The sequence below is a fragment of the Ictalurus punctatus genome, chromosome 7 (genome assembly GCF_001660625.3).
Source record: "Ictalurus punctatus breed USDA103 chromosome 7, Coco_2.0, whole genome shotgun sequence".
NCBI lineage: Eukaryota > Metazoa > Chordata > Actinopteri > Siluriformes > Ictaluridae > Ictalurus > Ictalurus punctatus.
In genome coordinates, this window is record NC_030422.2 from 11,866,849 (window position 1) to 11,882,825 (window position 15,977).

General features: G+C 40.2%; 2 protein-coding genes across 4 annotated transcripts in view; one reads left to right on the forward strand and one right to left on the reverse strand.

Annotated features, from left to right (window-relative positions):
• The first annotated feature begins 725 nt into the window (after positions 1 to 725).
• On the forward strand, positions 726 to 8,320 carry si:ch211-107p11.3 (GT1 domain-containing protein). 2 transcript variants are annotated; one of them, XM_017471573.3, is made up of 8 exons: positions 726 to 803; positions 932 to 1,120; positions 2,342 to 2,412; positions 2,488 to 2,658; positions 2,758 to 2,828; positions 3,858 to 3,914; positions 4,016 to 4,084; positions 4,189 to 8,320. In XM_017471573.3, the coding sequence occupies exons 2-8, from the start codon at positions 960 to 962 to the stop codon at positions 4,312 to 4,314; spliced, it is 726 nt and encodes a 241-aa protein (XP_017327062.1). In that variant the 5' UTR covers positions 726 to 803; positions 932 to 959; the 3' UTR covers positions 4,315 to 8,320. The 2 variants fall into 2 exon arrangements, with proteins under 2 accessions (XP_017327062.1, XP_047012671.1); XM_047156715.2 differs by lacking the exon at positions 726 to 803 and adding an exon at positions 2,129 to 2,200 and having other exon boundaries at positions 990 to 1,120.
• A 973-nt stretch (positions 8,321 to 9,293) lies between these two features.
• pde4bb (phosphodiesterase 4B, cAMP-specific b) overlaps positions 9,294 to 15,977 on the reverse strand; it is a 33,987-nt gene continuing 27,303 nt past the window's right edge. For both annotated transcript variants that reach the window (XM_017471578.3, XM_047156713.2), the window contains exons 9-17: positions 14,397 to 14,490; positions 13,050 to 13,240; positions 12,623 to 12,721; positions 12,340 to 12,504; positions 11,995 to 12,094; positions 11,503 to 11,657; positions 11,280 to 11,402; positions 11,006 to 11,188; positions 9,294 to 10,904 (exon numbers count right to left, since the gene is read on the reverse strand). In XM_017471578.3, the coding sequence (XP_017327067.1) occupies positions 10,623 to 10,904; positions 11,006 to 11,188; positions 11,280 to 11,402; positions 11,503 to 11,657; positions 11,995 to 12,094; positions 12,340 to 12,504; positions 12,623 to 12,721; positions 13,050 to 13,240; positions 14,397 to 14,490 (1,392 nt within the window). In that variant the 3' untranslated portion in view covers positions 9,294 to 10,622. The remainder of the gene's footprint in view (positions 10,905 to 11,005; positions 11,189 to 11,279; positions 11,403 to 11,502; positions 11,658 to 11,994; positions 12,095 to 12,339; positions 12,505 to 12,622; positions 12,722 to 13,049; positions 13,241 to 14,396; positions 14,491 to 15,977) is intronic.

The window sequence follows — 15,977 nt, forward strand, 5'->3', positions numbered from 1 at the left end:
TGGCAGAATAAAAACGACATACTACTACTGCTACTACTACTACTACTATTACTACTACTAGGCCTACTACTACTACACAGTAAAATCCCTAGTTTTGAATTAACACCCAGAGTGTGTATTTGAGTCCAATGGATTTATATAAACACTGTAGGGTGTAAATTCAACACTGTGGGTGTTAAATCAACACTGTTTATTTTGCTGTGTACTAGTCTACTACTAATACTACTAATAATAATGACAATACTACTACAACTAGTCTACTACTACTACTACTACTAATAATAATAATAACAACATCAATAATAATAATAATAAAGCCTCTTTTAAGAAAAATCAGATAATAAATGATATAATACATTTAAAAAAGTCAGTAATCAGGTTATCTAAATCAGTCTGGATGACGTCAAACGCGTGAGCCTAATCTCAAATGACTTCCTCTCCCTAAGTAGGCGCACTACATTATATCCTGCTGTACAAGTAGCCTAAGTAGGAGAGAATGAAGCAACGTGGTGCACTAAACTTGGAAGTTAATGTTTCATGGAAGAATTGCAGTTCTTCTAGTTAATGAAGCCTACATTGTTCTTTACTTCTAGAAATCTAAGATCACAATAGTAGGCTATGCATCTCGCATGAGTGTGCTTGCTGGTTGCCATGGCTACGCTGAAACCAGTATACTTCCGTACTAAATGTTTGCATAGTATCCATATTTCATGTAATATGCCGTGTGTGTGTGTGTGTGTGTATGTATGTGCATCCTGTTTAGTGCGGTAGTGCGGCTTTCGAGTTTCTCAACATGGCGGACGGTAGGTCGACTGCGCATGCGCGGAATGATGTCTTTATTCGGGTTAATCGCTTTAGCCGGATAGTGTTAGCAAGATGTATAAATTCTGCCTCAACTAATCCAGAGGGTTGTTTTATGCCTCTGAAACAGTGTGAAAAAGCTATGAAAACACTGAGCGATGGCCAGAGAAAGAGCAGCTTTCTTCAGCCCGTTCGAGCAGGAGATAATCCTGAAGACTTTTGAGGAGTACAAAGCCATCATCACGGCGAAATGTAACACAGCTGCTGCGGCCAAATCCCGAGTGGAAGCCTGGCAGAAAATAGCCGACAGATTAAATGCGTAAGGTTTTTTTTGGTTATTTATTTATTTATTTATTTATTTATTTATTTATTTATTTATTAAAACATTTATTTTTGTCTTCTTTATATATTTAGATTTATTTAGAGTTACCTAAAAGCTCAAATCTGGTACAGTACGAAAAAACTATATAGCCCAGTATAAAACCCATCCAGCTCAGTGGTGACCTGATGAAAGTTTATAGGGTAACATCACGATAAATACAACTTAAAATAATTTTTTAAAAGTAGAAATAAAGTATTTATTAGGGAACAAGAGTGGTGTTAGTAAGCAAGGATCATTCTTAACTTCTAGTTTATACATTAAAAAAAAAAACCCACCATTCATGAGAACACTGTTGCTAGGCAACAGTGAAAACAGTATATCTGCCGAGATTAAGCTCATTTTCAGTCTTTTATGCTGAAACAGAAATAAAACAAACAAAAAAATAATACATATTCAACATTTATTGCTCAAACTTCTGCCGATAACTCAGAAAAGTCGTATCGTCCAGGCCTGTAGAACACTGTTGCTAGGCAACTGTCGTATATGGCCGTTGACCGTAATTTTATGCTAGCTAATGTTTTTTGTCGTCTAACACAGCTGTCGCAAACATTATAGAGACCGAATGACATTCTAAATAAGACCAAACGATTAGAAACATCAACATTTCTCTCAGATGTGTTGGGGAAATTAATAAGAAAACACTCCTTATGACAAAAAAAAACCCCATTATAATTACACTTAAGGTCAACTGCTAAATAATCTTCCTTAGATTGTGGGTTGGATAGTCAAAGTCAAAAGTAGTGTCACAAATTAAATAATGTTTGAAATGAAATTAAGTATTTATCAAGTAACTAGAGGAAAAAGTCAGGCATGATGACTTTGGAAATGAGTCAGGAACCATCAGGAAGATCAACATTTCTCTCAGATGATTTGGTAAATGATTAAGAAAAAGGGTTGTATGACTAAAAATACACTTAGCATTGACCACCAACAAATTTTCCATAGGTTCTGTCAACTTGTGAAGTTGTGAATACCACATGACTGGGTCGTTTATATGGATTTTTCTTGTGAAACATGGTAAACAGCCCTATTTGAAGTATTTTCTTAAAAGTTAGCCGAGAAGAGTTTTTGGGTGTGGCCTATTTCAATAAGATCGTTAATTAGATAATTTAACAAAATTAGAAAATGAACTGTTTCTTTGCCTTTTTTTTTTTACAGTGCCAACCCCAACAACGTAAAGCGCACCTGGCAGCAGGTCAAAATTAAATACAAAAACATTGTGCAATGTGGTAAGTGTATCCAGTACTTTTTTTTGCACTCTGCTGTGTGTGACGATTGTTGTGAAACGTGTGCTCCAATTTTAGCAAACAGGAAACGGAAGCAGAGGTTTGGTGGAGGTTTAGCGACGACCGGCTTTTCACCCGTCGAAGAGGTGGCGCTTTGGCAGATCAGAGGTCGACCGGTGATCGATGGCACCATTTTGGGCCTTTCCTCCAAGCAGACTGGCGTTAGCGCTGGGAGGCTGATAGCTACAGGTATCAGTGCCATACTATTGATTAGTACTTTTCTCAGTATTCAGTCCAGACTACAAAACAATAAATCTCGTAAATCTTTAATTATTAAATGTTTTGCAGAGCCAGAAAGCTCTGCAACTCTTATACAGACAGCGCCAACCATTCTTGATTGTGCAGAAGATCCCATTGAGGTAAGCCAATGTTTTTATTTCACTATTAAAGATGCTGTTTGTAAAATTTAAAAATGTTTATTAACTTTGAAATAATCATATTTTGTTTTTTTATATCTTTGAAAAACTGCAACTCACAAGTCTTTTGTTTCAGCCTTATTTGATATTTTTCCAGCCCAGAAATTAGCTCCACCTCTAGTTAGATGACACGTGCTCAACCTTGCTCTGTTTTACATAAGCATCAACTCACAAGGCATATGGAATTTTAATAGAGGTGTTTGAGCTGATTAGGGGATATCAAAGGCTTGTCCATGTTCATTGCAGTTCCTCTCACAGGCAACAGAGAGCGATAGAAATTGCACACTGCTTTATTAAAATTCTGGAATAAATCTAGTGTTTAATGTGGTACTTGTTCTATATTATATTATTCCCCACCACACAAGCTCAACACAAGTGGATTCTGGTGATATTCTACTGTTCTTCTCTGCAGACCCTCTCAAACTCTGTCAGGTTTCTCAAGAGCAGGCTCTGGCTGTGTACGTCCCAGTCCTTGCTGCTAAAAACATCTCCAAAGTATCATGCTACCACCACCATGCTTCAGGGAAAGGATTGAATTCCCAGTTGATGAATGGTGCCTGGGTTTTTCCAGATATATTACTTGGTATTCAAGGGCCAAAGATTTAAATCTTGGTTTCAACAGACCACAGAGTCTTGTTTCTGAAGGTCTTGAATCTGGTTGCTCTACCATAAAGTATTGATTGGTGGATATTTGTAGACCTGTAGCTGGTTGTTCTTGGTCAACTTCCTGATCAAATCCATTCTCCCAGTATACTCTAATAAGGGTCTTAGTGGTTTGGAGGTTCATCGTTCTAAGTAGGATGTGGGATAGAGTTCAGTCTAGTAGGCAACCTGTGGATTAAGTAATAAAAATTTGAATACAACTTTTAGAAGAATTTCAGCTCTTTGGTCTAGATTTTTCACTGTTGTTAAGTGTCTTTTTTTGGGGGGGTGGGAGAAAGAACTGACTGTAAATTTGCAATTTCTTGGCAGCGATCTGATTCAGAACATGATGAGAAGAACATTGTGGTGTGTTCTCATTCAGAAGAGGTAACTTGTGATCTATAACATGATAATTTCGAATATCTGTGGACATGGTAAGGGTAACGCTGCCATGCTTCCACTGCGACTTTCACATGTTCCCTGTGCAGGGGACTGAAGCGTACACAAGTCAAGAAGATCCTGGACCTTCTGGACCCTCGGGACCTGCTGATGGAGAGGTGTGTCTTTGTTAAAAATATCCGTTTAATAATTATTCATAAAAAAATATCCTTGCAGTGTTCTTTTAGTACCGTATCACGAGTTGTGAAAGTTTTATTTGCAGAGAGACGAAGATGTGACGGCGCTGTATAAACGTTACCTCAGACAGGAAATCGCGTACCGGCAAATGAAGATGAAGAAGCTCGAGAAGGAGATCCAGCTGCTCGATAAACAGCTGGATGTGACTTAGGTCAGTGAACTGATTATTAGTAGGAACACCTGAAATGAACTGTGTGTCTGAGATACAAAAAATATAGGCTCCTACAGATAAAAAAAAACAACCAAAAAACTGATAACATCAGCTGAAAAGTTCAACAGATGCCAGTCTAAAGCTAACTTTCGGAGGAAAAGAAGATCAGATTTAAACTCCATCGTCCGTTCTACCAGAGACAGCATGAGTCGAGTCAGGACACTGCTTAAAGTATGAATGGAGCAGTGTGTAACGCTCAACAAGGCAGCTACCTATATCATGTAAGTCCCGTCCTTCTAGTAAAAAGAGCCAGTCACCTATCAGAAAATATCTGGACTATCAGATTAAATATAGAGTGCTTTGCACAGTAGCCAGAGCAATCTGAAAAATAAAAGGTATTTTTTATATGTTACGTAAAGCTTAAGATCACCAAGAGCCCTTTTAACAGCCATTTCAAATAAAAATGGCCGACCTAGATGAGCCTGGTCTTGTGTGACTGAGAATAACTGTTCTGGAGCCTCAACAAAATGGCTGCCGACTGGACAAACTTTACTGGAAATACCTTATAAATGACACTGGTTTCATTTTGTCTATTAGTCATCCAGTCATGAGCCATTCATCTGTAGGTGATTAACGGCAAAGTAAAGATGGAATTCATTCAAAAGAATATACATTAAAATAATAATGTTTTCCAAAAGAAAATGTTGTTTCCATAATGTTTGCATTCCTATAGAAAATGCAAATGAATTTTGAAATGCATGAGAATGTTATCATTGAACTGAATTGCAAGCTTGATGATTGATTAAATTACTATGACTATTTTTTAAAATTTTCTTTCTTTTACATTTTTTTATGCATTTAAAAGTCTTATTTAAAAAAACTTTATTTTTTAATATCCTGTTAATTTTTTTCAATTACCTTTCCATTTTCTTTGCTTTTTTATTTTCATTTGGTTTAAAATTTTCTAAATCTTTTTTTTAAATGTGAAAAAGGGATTTTTTTTCAATAATAATAATTTGTATTTTTTTTTTAAATTGAGTAATATTTTAAAATACATTTTCTCTCCTTTTTATTTATTTTAACATTTACTTTTGCTTTTTAAAACTTTCTGCTTTGCTTTGTTTCCATTTCATTCCTTTTCATTTTTCTCATTTGCTTTTCTCTTTCCTTTCTATATATTGTTTTTGCTTTACTTCTTTTAAATTATGTTTTTCCCCCTTTTTTTTATTTTGTCAATTGTAACTCTTTACATTTGGGTTACAAGAGCAAGAATGATGCTGTGAATCTTACAACTTTATTTAATTCTAGTCTTGTACTTTTTTTTTCAAAGGTTGAATTTGACCTTAGAGTCGCTGAAGGAATTCTGTATATAAAATTGGAATAATGGATTAAAACACTAGTGATGTATCTGAAAGCTCTGGAAGCCCAGGAGAGAGAGGTGTGTGTGTGTGTGTGTGTGTGTGTGTGTGTGTGTGTGTGTGTGTGTGTGTGTATATGTGTGTATGAATGATTTTTATAGCCACAAGGTTGTGCTGTTTGGTCATCTGAGATCAGCTCGAGTTCACGGTATAGTCACTGACACTGTGGAGTTACTGCAGGTAGTGATAATGAAAAGTATATACCAATAAAGGCTAAAAATTCAGTTAGGTTCTTGAATCAACATTGTTGTAATGATTAATGATATGAGCACTCAATCTTTTTATAGTATACACGTAGTATAAAAAACGATAAAATTAAATGTGTTATTTCAGTATGTACTTCATTACAGAATGGAGAGAAAGCAGCCTGTTATGGAAAATCATCTCATGTTGTGTGTGCGTGTGCGTGTGCAGAGAGATGAACTGATTAAACACGTTCAGAGGAAAGCGCTAACTGCCCTCCTCCGCATACCTGAGTTCACAGATGGCCACGATTAGCTAGCACCACTCTGATTGACAGGAGAGAATAACACAGTAACTCCACCCCTCTCACTCAGAATGGAGAGTTAATACTGTCTTTTACAACTGATACATGATTTTGAAATTTTTGTTACAGTAATGGAATTCACAGCCAACATTATCAAAGTTATTTTATTAAGGGGTCCAAGCACCAAAGTCAGTTCTGCCAGTGGAAAGATGAATCAGACTTTATTTTACAGGTCTCTGGCTACAAAGAGTTTGAGAACAGCTGTCCAAATGATTATCACCCAGAACGTCTTGATGAATTCAGTCCTTCTGGGTGTGACGATCTCTGTGCCTTAATACCGTCCTCTAGCCGAGCCACCTGAGTGCTTACCTGCCATTATGAACACATCTTGACTCCTCCAATTACAGTCCGATCTCCAAAATGAATTTTCCATCTAAAATTTTGGAGAAAATAATTGTCAGACAGCTCTTTTATTTTCTGAGTAGAAATAACAAGCAGAATGATTTATAGGCTGCTCTGTCAGCGCTGGATAAAGTGGTAAATAACCCACTGCTTGCCTCGATGTATTGTGTGTATTCGGTTTCAATGCAGTTTGTTGGCACTGTTTTGAAATCAAGTGCAACCTTTGACTTTAAAAGCCAAAGAATTAAGTATGACCGTTACAAAGCGCTGACACTGGACACTCCTTCCATAAATGTTACATAAATGGCAGAAAATTTCACCACATCAACTTTTTTTTTTTTTTAAAGTTCCCAGTGAATGAGCTGTTCCGAGCACTTTAATATAAACCCGTGATGTACAGCTGTGCTACTCTCAGAACTACTGTTATAGAAAATGAATCGACGCCTTCTGACCAATCGCAATCCAGAATGAAAGGCCTATATAAGGTAGTTTTTCATATACACTGCCTGATTGTATATGAAATGTGCTGGATTATTTTCTTCAGCAGTCACTGCGGGAAAGCTGTGACGTGTCGAACATGTTTATGAGTTTAGATAAAGACAGTTGTGGAAAAATGATAGGGGCACAGTGAAATCCTGAACCTGCACACACAATGGTATGGTTCCACAACAACAACACTTGATGAAGTTCTGTGTGAAAGACGTCAGAGCAGCGATGTGAAGCAGTCAGTGGGTGTTTAGCATAAACACACAAGCAGAAGTGTTTTTAAAGCAGGTTTCCACCTGTTGCGCCTCACAGCACTCCGATGCGGCTTTTCACTTTCACACTGAGTGTTAGACTGCTATGTTCAGTCACCCGAACCCTCCCTCAGCGTTCAGCAGCCGCTCTGTGTTGGGATTCAGACTCATAACCTCCTGATCACTGACACCTGAAAACCTCAACCTGGCATAGAGAAACGAGACACAATCTTTCTTTCTTTCTTTCTTTGTATTCTGTTTCTTGGATATATTTTTGTTTCTTTTTGTTCTTTTAAAGCACTTTGTCCCTCGCTGTTTTGCCCCTCAGGTGTAGAAATGTAATTTTCCTTTGCTGCAGAGCTCTTTTTGTCGCTCGCTGGCCTTCAGCTTGTTTTCATGTGTACACCCTTATTGTTCTGCCTGAATGACTTCTGTGTAACTTCCCACCCGATACGAGTCCTGGCCCTGGGCCTGCATTCCGAGGAAGAGATAACGGAAGCAGGAAATTTCTCTGTAAGTCGACCGAGAGCACTTGTTTTCAGGTATTATCTCCTTCCCTGCCCTCCTCCAAGCCCCGACTTGGCTTTGTGCCTCGTCTTTCGTCTTTCCACGCTCGCTTCCCCGGGAACGTGACGTCAGCGAACCTCGGCCCTCACTGCTTTCTTCAAAAATAAACTCCCAGGATTCCTCGGCTCCTGCTGGAAGTGCAGTGGAAAATGCTGGCCTCGGAGTCACTGCTGCTTTAGTAAACACACTGCTTTTCTTCTCAGGACTCAGAAACTCAGACTTCTCTTTAGTGTTTAGTCACTTTCTTACATGCACACACACACACCACAACAACACCCTTTCTAACTTTGCCACACTTCCAGTCAATGTTTACCCTTTAAATCTCACAGAAATACTGACACACGGTCAGAAAAACAAACAATATCATGTTTAACACAATAAATTCTTTTTCTTTGTTTTGTTGTTTCTTTTATATTTGCCACTTTCTGTCTTCATTTCTTTCTTTTGTTCTTTCTTTGTTTTCTCTCTCTCTCTCTCTCTCTCTCTCTCTCTCTCTCTCTCTCTCTCTCTCTCTCTCTCTCTCGGTTTACACTCCTCATTATTACAGCAGTAATAATGGATTGTTAATGTTATGCTGAATGAGTCCATGTTAATCGCTTCTCTGCACGGCCTGAGTTCAGCCGTATGAACAACCTGCTGTAGGTTTTTAGAGTCTGATGGCGCTGAGTGGAGAAATCACTGTCCAGCATTCCTCAGCGTGTTCCTCTGCTCTGTGGACAGTACTGTGCTGTAACGAAGTGAGAACATGCCGGAGCGTGATAGCGTACTGTCTGTGCGAGTTCTGCTCTACACCGCATGCTTCGCTGCTCGCTCGCCTTGGAGTGGAGGCTGCTGTCACGTCTACACGATTGCTATCTCCTGCCATGCAAAACTGGGGGAAAAACTGTGTGTGTGTGGAAAATTCAGCTAGAGTGGTTAATATCGTTTTCAGGTGTTAATACTTTTAGTAAAACATTCAGGGGTTATTATGGTAAATATCATATTCAGGGGTTAATACGGTTAGTATCGTATTCGGGGGTTAAATGTGGTTGGTATCATATTCAGGGGTTAATACGGTTAGTATCGTATTCGGGGGTTAAATGCAGTTGGTATCGTATTCGGGGCTTAAATGCAGTTAGTATCAGGTTTTTTTTTGTAGTTCTACATATAAAAGAATATACGTAAGTATAGCTGTACTACACTATAATACTGTGTGCTATACTGTATGCACTATATCTTGTAAAAGTTGTTGCATATATCTGCCAATGAAAAATAACAAATTCTGTTAGATTAACTTTAGTTTGTAGTTTGTACTTCGTTTAAAGTGAATAAATGAAAGTGTATTCATTTCAGCAGGAGAATAAAAAAAATTGAACAAGGCACCAGAGATTTCCAAAACTCCTCATGTTTAATAAATTCTTTGGCAAGTGACACGGGGACACCATGATGTCACAGTGTGGGACAGTTAGTCACTTAATAAAATAATACAATTCACAAAGTAATACAGCAATACAACAGAACAAAGTAATGAATAATGGCGTACATTCCACCAGGGAAGTTGGGGGTAAATACTCATTAGCACTGCAATGATACAAAAAAAAGAAGTGAGATCATTGTTTTGTTCGCTGGTTAATACTACATGGGAGCTGTTTGAAACATACTGTTGTAAGATTAAATGAGTTCGCAAACAATTTTAGAAATGAGAATAATTGTTCTTCCTAGCATTGCGGCTTTAATTGTGCTGCATGTGACCACAATGCCAACCAGCTGCAAGGGCTTTAAACCTGATTTCAGGATGTGCGACATGTAGCGACATTTTTTGAAACCACATCCTGTGTGTGCATGACTATACTGAGAAATAAGGTGCATTGACGTCAATGATTATTGTCATGACCGTGACATCGTGTTGAATTTCTTAAATCAGCTGTACTGAAAAATTTTGGCAAGCTTACCATTGAGCGATGGTTTAAAATGGGGGCAGTTTTCGTTTTGGATGTAACGCGACATCGCTGTTTTACGTTATGGATAGTTTTCTCATCCTAAAGTGGTTTCAGTGTCAGCATTAAAGTGCTTTCATTGTGTGTTCATTCGCTTCTATTTACAATACGCAAACGTGTACCATTTTTAAAAACCATAACAATAACAAAAAAACAACAACTAAAGGTTAACACAGTGAATACTGTCTCTTATGAACAAAAATAAAAACCCCAATGTGTACTTCGTGAACAAACAGGTTTTCCAATAAACCATTGTTTCCCCAGTTCAAATAAGACTGGTTTTGTTTTCAGCAGAAAAAATCCTTCATGTTCAATGTGTATGTGGGTTCTGCTGTGTTTATTATAAACAAATGTTACAAAATACACACTAGTTTAAAACTAAACAACAACAACAAAAACTAGTGTGTCTTTGACACGGCGGTACAAAATAAAGTAAATCCATACGGATCATGAGTCAGTAGTTCTCCTTCATGGCATCCCATACTGGCGATACGTTTAAGCTTCAGGACCTGCTTAGTTCCTGCTTCAGTGCCAGCAAATCACTTGAGAACTTGCTAGCTGAGTTCTACAAGGACCAGCTCCAAGGAATCGTCACCTTTCGATCACACTCTGTGAAAAGAGCCTCTGGACTAGTCAAGTCTTCAAGTAGCTTCTTCATTTCGAGGAGTTTCGCTGATCTCCGTTTCAGGGAATAAACCAACATGGCCAACATAGTGGGCTGCTACGTCTCAGCTGGCGAGGAAGAAGTAGCTATGTCCATGTCAGCTGTTTCTGAAGGTCCTTCAAGGTGAATATTGTCCCCATCTTCACTTTCCAAAGTCAGTTCAAACTGGAACTTGTCTCCTTCTGCCTCGTAGAACGGAGGAGACGGACTCTGAGGGATCATGCTATGGTACCAGTTCCTGTTCTCCTCCAGAGTGTCCAGGATGTCCTGGGCGTCCGGGTGCACCAGATCCGCCCACGTCTCCCACAGAGGGTGAACAATGTAGTCGATGAATCCCACCTGGAGGATAAGGAGGAAAGAGAAACTAAAGGGCTTGAACTTGAAGAATTTGAAGAAAACATTACCAATGGTGCCCTGAAGTTGATGTGCTTGATTCCTACCTGGGATTTCTCGATAGAAGCGGTGTGCTTGTCACACATGGGGCTGATCTCCATGCCGCGCTCTCTCTCTCTGTCACCCTGGTGGAAGAACTCATCCATGATGCGATCTGTCCACTGGCGGTAAAGATCCAAAGGCTTGGTGGGGTTGCTGAGATCGGCGCAGTGGACCATATTGCGCAGAACCTGTAGACATCACAAAGGTTAATTAGTGTGGGACTCTTCAAGAATGACCCTTTTATGCAAAAGTCACTTCCAGGATTCCATGAGATCTCACCTGTACCCTGTCTGTGTAGTTGTCCAGCAGCAACACTCCTGAACTGGTCACTTTCTTGGTCTCCACCATGGTCTTTAGATCCGCCAACAAGCTCATGTGTTTGGACATATCTGTCGCTAGCACCTAACAAGAGTAAGCAAAGCAACATTAGCTGAGAGGTTCTACAAAAGAAAGAAAAATGCATTGTATGGTATCACCAAAAGGAGGACTTTAGTCGACTTACCATTTCGATGACCATTCTCCGAAGGGTCTGCCGTTGTTTCTTTGACAGGTTCTGGAAGATGTCGCAGTTTTCCCCTTGTAGGAGTTTAAAGCCTACGGCCAAGTGATGGTTCTCGAGAACAGATTCGTCGTTGTACATGAGCGCCAGTTCTGAGTCTGCAAGTCAAGAGGAGTCCAATTTATTTATAAAGACCTCCAAACTTCTGCACAGCATGTTAACAACAAGAAAAGAACTAAACCAAAAGCACAATATCCAATTCAAGATAAAAGAACATATGTAAAGAAGACAAAGCTCAATAATTAAGAGGACAGAAGGAAAATAAAACGCACAAACACAAAAATAGCCGGGTGTGTTTACTCGAAAGTCTTACTAGACACGGCTAAACGGCAGCGTAGATAAAATAGACACAACGTGCTGAATGTTTGGTGTCCATCTGGTGCTAGTTACTCAAACTGCATGTGAAGGGAGGAATGGAAGGGCAAAAGCACTCACTGGTATTAATCAGGAACTGGTTCGATACCCCCGGGTGGTCCACGTCATGGATGGCTGCTGCAAAGATGGCTGCCAGAATCTCCAAGTCTGTGAAAACCGCCTGGGAAAGAGGAGAAAAGAATATGGGAAGACAATTAGCGGACTGAAATCAAAATGTTGATCTCATGATATCCCAGGAGTTTGACTTCAACTTCTTTACATCCCAATGAGAGAAAACGTGCACACGAGAATGAAATCCAGACAAAACGTGGTACATTATTTTGGGATTAGTTTTAGACTTCCAAGGCATGTTTACAAACAGTTTACAACAAGAAGATTTTACAGAAATAACAGATCATGTCTCACCTCTAGAGCAGGGGTGGACAGGAGGATGTGTGTGGACTGTGCGACGTCAGCAGCATGCAGGCTGTTGTGGTAAGCCACGTCTGAGTGGTAGTGGTCCTCCAGGGTCATCATGTAGGTCACAAAAGTGTCCATTGGGATCTTGAAGGTTTTCATCAAATCTCGTTCCTGCAGATCATACAGCATCATACAAATTAGTTCAGGCTCAAATGCCACACGATTACTTTTGACTTTCTGACTACTTCTATTTGGGTAAAATCCCTAAAGGATAAAGCAAGGCACTGACCTGTAAAATGGCGTACATGACACAGGTGAGCGGGCGCTGATGGGAATGCTCTGCAATCCTGAAGATATTCAACCCCCACTTGTTGATGTTCTCCAAGTCCTTGGGAATAGATGAGCATTGCGGTTATTAAGAAGGAGTAGAAGTAGCAGACTATGAAACTATTAGACCATTAGACTATGGAACTGGGGAACAAGAGACTAGATGATTAGGGTATTAGGAATCGTGGAGACTATGAAACTGCAAGACAGTGAAAGGTTTAAAACCACGCAATCTAGGAAATCAACGACCTCGGATACCAAGAAAACCATCAAACGTTAGAATTTCAGACAAGGACACTAGGAATAAAGGAGATGAGGGTTTGGATCAAGCTAGCAACTGGGAAATCTGGGAAGCAGGGAGTGAATTGATGATGCATGGTGAATTTTACCTTTGCAAGCAGGTCTTCCAGGTCGGTCTTGACTCCAAATCGGGCCACGCTGCAGCTGCTGGAGATGCCTGGTCCATGTGCGACCTTCCTCATTCCGCTGATCTGAGTCATGAGCTGCTGTTGTTGCTGTTTCCTCTTCCTCTCCCGAGACTTTGGCGGAGGCGACAGGATCTCCAGTTCATTCTGTTTGTCTGCGAGGGAGAGGTTTTGATCTGTCAGTTATGCTAATGTCCCCCTTGCATAGCACAGTCAGTACATTACTGTTTGTGACCTTTTTAACTCTCGTTCACTTCTGTTCATTTGTTCTCCCTCCACGGGGGGTTCCCGTACACGCAAAGTGTGTGTGTGTGAGTGAGTGTCCATTTCCATAACTATTATACTTTAAGGTTAAGTCTTCTGTGTCATTTCGCAAGCGTTTTTTTGCGTGGCGTAACATGAGTAAATAATGTTGTTACAAGTAAAACTCTGTGGTCTCCCTGAAACGTTGTCGCTGATCTACATTCCAGAACAAAAACCCTCAGCACTACTTTGTCTACAAAACACACACCTGACGCAAATCCCAAAGCAATATAGGGAATTACGTTTCTCAGAGGGAACTTTGAGAAATGAAACGTTTCCTGTGTACTGTGGTTTTATGGATAGCATAAAAGTCTCTTTCTTTTCCCCGAATCCTGATAGCGCTCACTTCCTGCTACTGTCATAGATTCACACAGCATATTATTTATCTCTCTTTGTCTCTACCAGCATGACAAACTCTTGGAACGAAGTCAAACACAGATATTATAACCCCCCCCTGTCCCCCCAACCCCCACCACCCTTCCTCGCTCTGCAACCAAAAAAAACTGCAGGCCAAAAAAAACAAAAACCCACAGGTTTGTTGGTTTGAAAGCAGCGGTAAACCATGAGGTGGCCTGACTGCTGCTACAGCTTTCCTTCTACATTTGCTTTTCTTCATTCTTTCTCATCATGCACTACAACTCTTACAGTTCTAACATCAATAAAAGCTTCTACTGTACAACAGAAATTAACCCAGGAAGTGTTTACAGTCTTTGTGCACAGCTGCAGCATTGCAGACCGGAAAATACGGAGCCCCTGGCTGGGCGATAAAACCATTTTAGCTAGTGAAGTGATTGGACAGATCACTAGGTAAACCCATTCAGCAAGCCAACGTTGTATAACATGAAAACGTCTACTTTATGTCAACGTTTGATCTCTTATGTGAGAATACATTAGCAAATATAAGGATTTGTGCCCAGCCTGGGTCTCGGTCAGTGATACTGCACGTTGCCGTCGCAGTGCAGATATCTGGAATGAAACAAGCGATGGAAGATAAAAGATCAGACTCACCTAAGAAAGTGTTGGAGATGAACTCAGACACCTGGTTCCCGGAGCGGCTCATTTCCGACAGGTGTGTGAGCTCACGGTTCAGCATCCTCTTGAACTGCAAAGCATGAAAGAATTAACATTAGAAAGGTTCTTTAAACTTGTGCATCGAGTTACGACAAAGACGCCATACACATACACACACACACACCTTAATGTAGCACCAGGAGACTGAGAGCAAGTAGTTGGTCTCAGGCATGTTTATTTAGAGTGCTTTTAGAGAAAGCACTCACAATGCACCGAACATAACACTGCACAAAAAGTTTGTAAAAGCAAAGTTTCTTCTTTTCATCCTCCGCCTCCGACAAACTGACTCGCTCCAGCCTCTTCCCTTCAGCCTCTCCCTCTCTCTCTCTCTTTCCCATCTGCCCTTCAACCTTCTCATGCAGAGTTTGCGTGAGAGAGTAAATCCCACTGCTCATGCACGAAAACAGCTGTACAGCAAGCCGGCTGGTGCACTTTTACTGAACCACATTACAACACAACATGACTTAACGCCCCTATCGACCGATCTTCCGCGTCAGGACGAAGTTTTGCACGTTGCAAGATGGTTACAAAAACGACGCTTTTGCATTTGCAAAGGGTTTATTTCTTTTAAACATAATTTGAACAAATGGTTTGCATTGCATCATTCCCAGTTACACAGCGTAACACTAAAACTAAAATGTTGCAGGAGGAGCATTGTGCAGAAACACCAGAGTTTTGCGATACTACTGTATGTGATGAGGTTTGCATTCGTTCCTTTTTTCTTTTTCCTTGCGCATCATGGCTTTCTGAATTTCACACCAAAACTCAGAAGAGTTGAGGTAATATTGAGGAAAAAGTCAAAATGGCTTTCATTCTAAGACACACGTCTTTGTCTGATACCACAGGAGGCGAATTATTTGATTCATGAGGCAAGTAATTCTGACCCTGTTGTTGTGAGACACAGACACACACACTCATTTCTTGACTACAGCACATGTAAAAGTGTCGAAGTGTGCATTTTTATGAGCTGGAAAAATTCTCGACCGGTTGTGTTACGTGTTTTTGCGTATCACATTGTATACGCAATGTGCATCTGTGAAATATGAATGGCAATGACTAAACACATAAACATGCAACATTAAAAAAAAAAATATATATATATATATATATATATATATGTATATATACACACACAATTCAAAACCTTTCCTTTCCTCACCTCAGTCCAGCCTTTCGTCACACCAAACTTTCTCGCTTTCTCAGAGCAGCATAGTCCCATGGTGGCATACACGATGCCTTGCACTCCACACTCGTTCACTTTGACACACGCCAGGAAGTGTGTGAGACAAAGACCTGGCTAATTCACCTCACTCCAACTGGCTCCGCCTCCTCCCTCAGACCCCTCCCCTTCCCTCCCTCCCTCCCAAACTCGCTCCCTCACTCCCTCCCTCGCGCTTTCTCTTCGTGGCCTCAGGTACACACACTCTGGCTGTCAGGCTGAGACTCATTTCCTGATTACGGCCCCCTCAGTGCCCTCGAGTGAACCGGCGTCATTTCAGTTTCTCACTTTTAATCCTT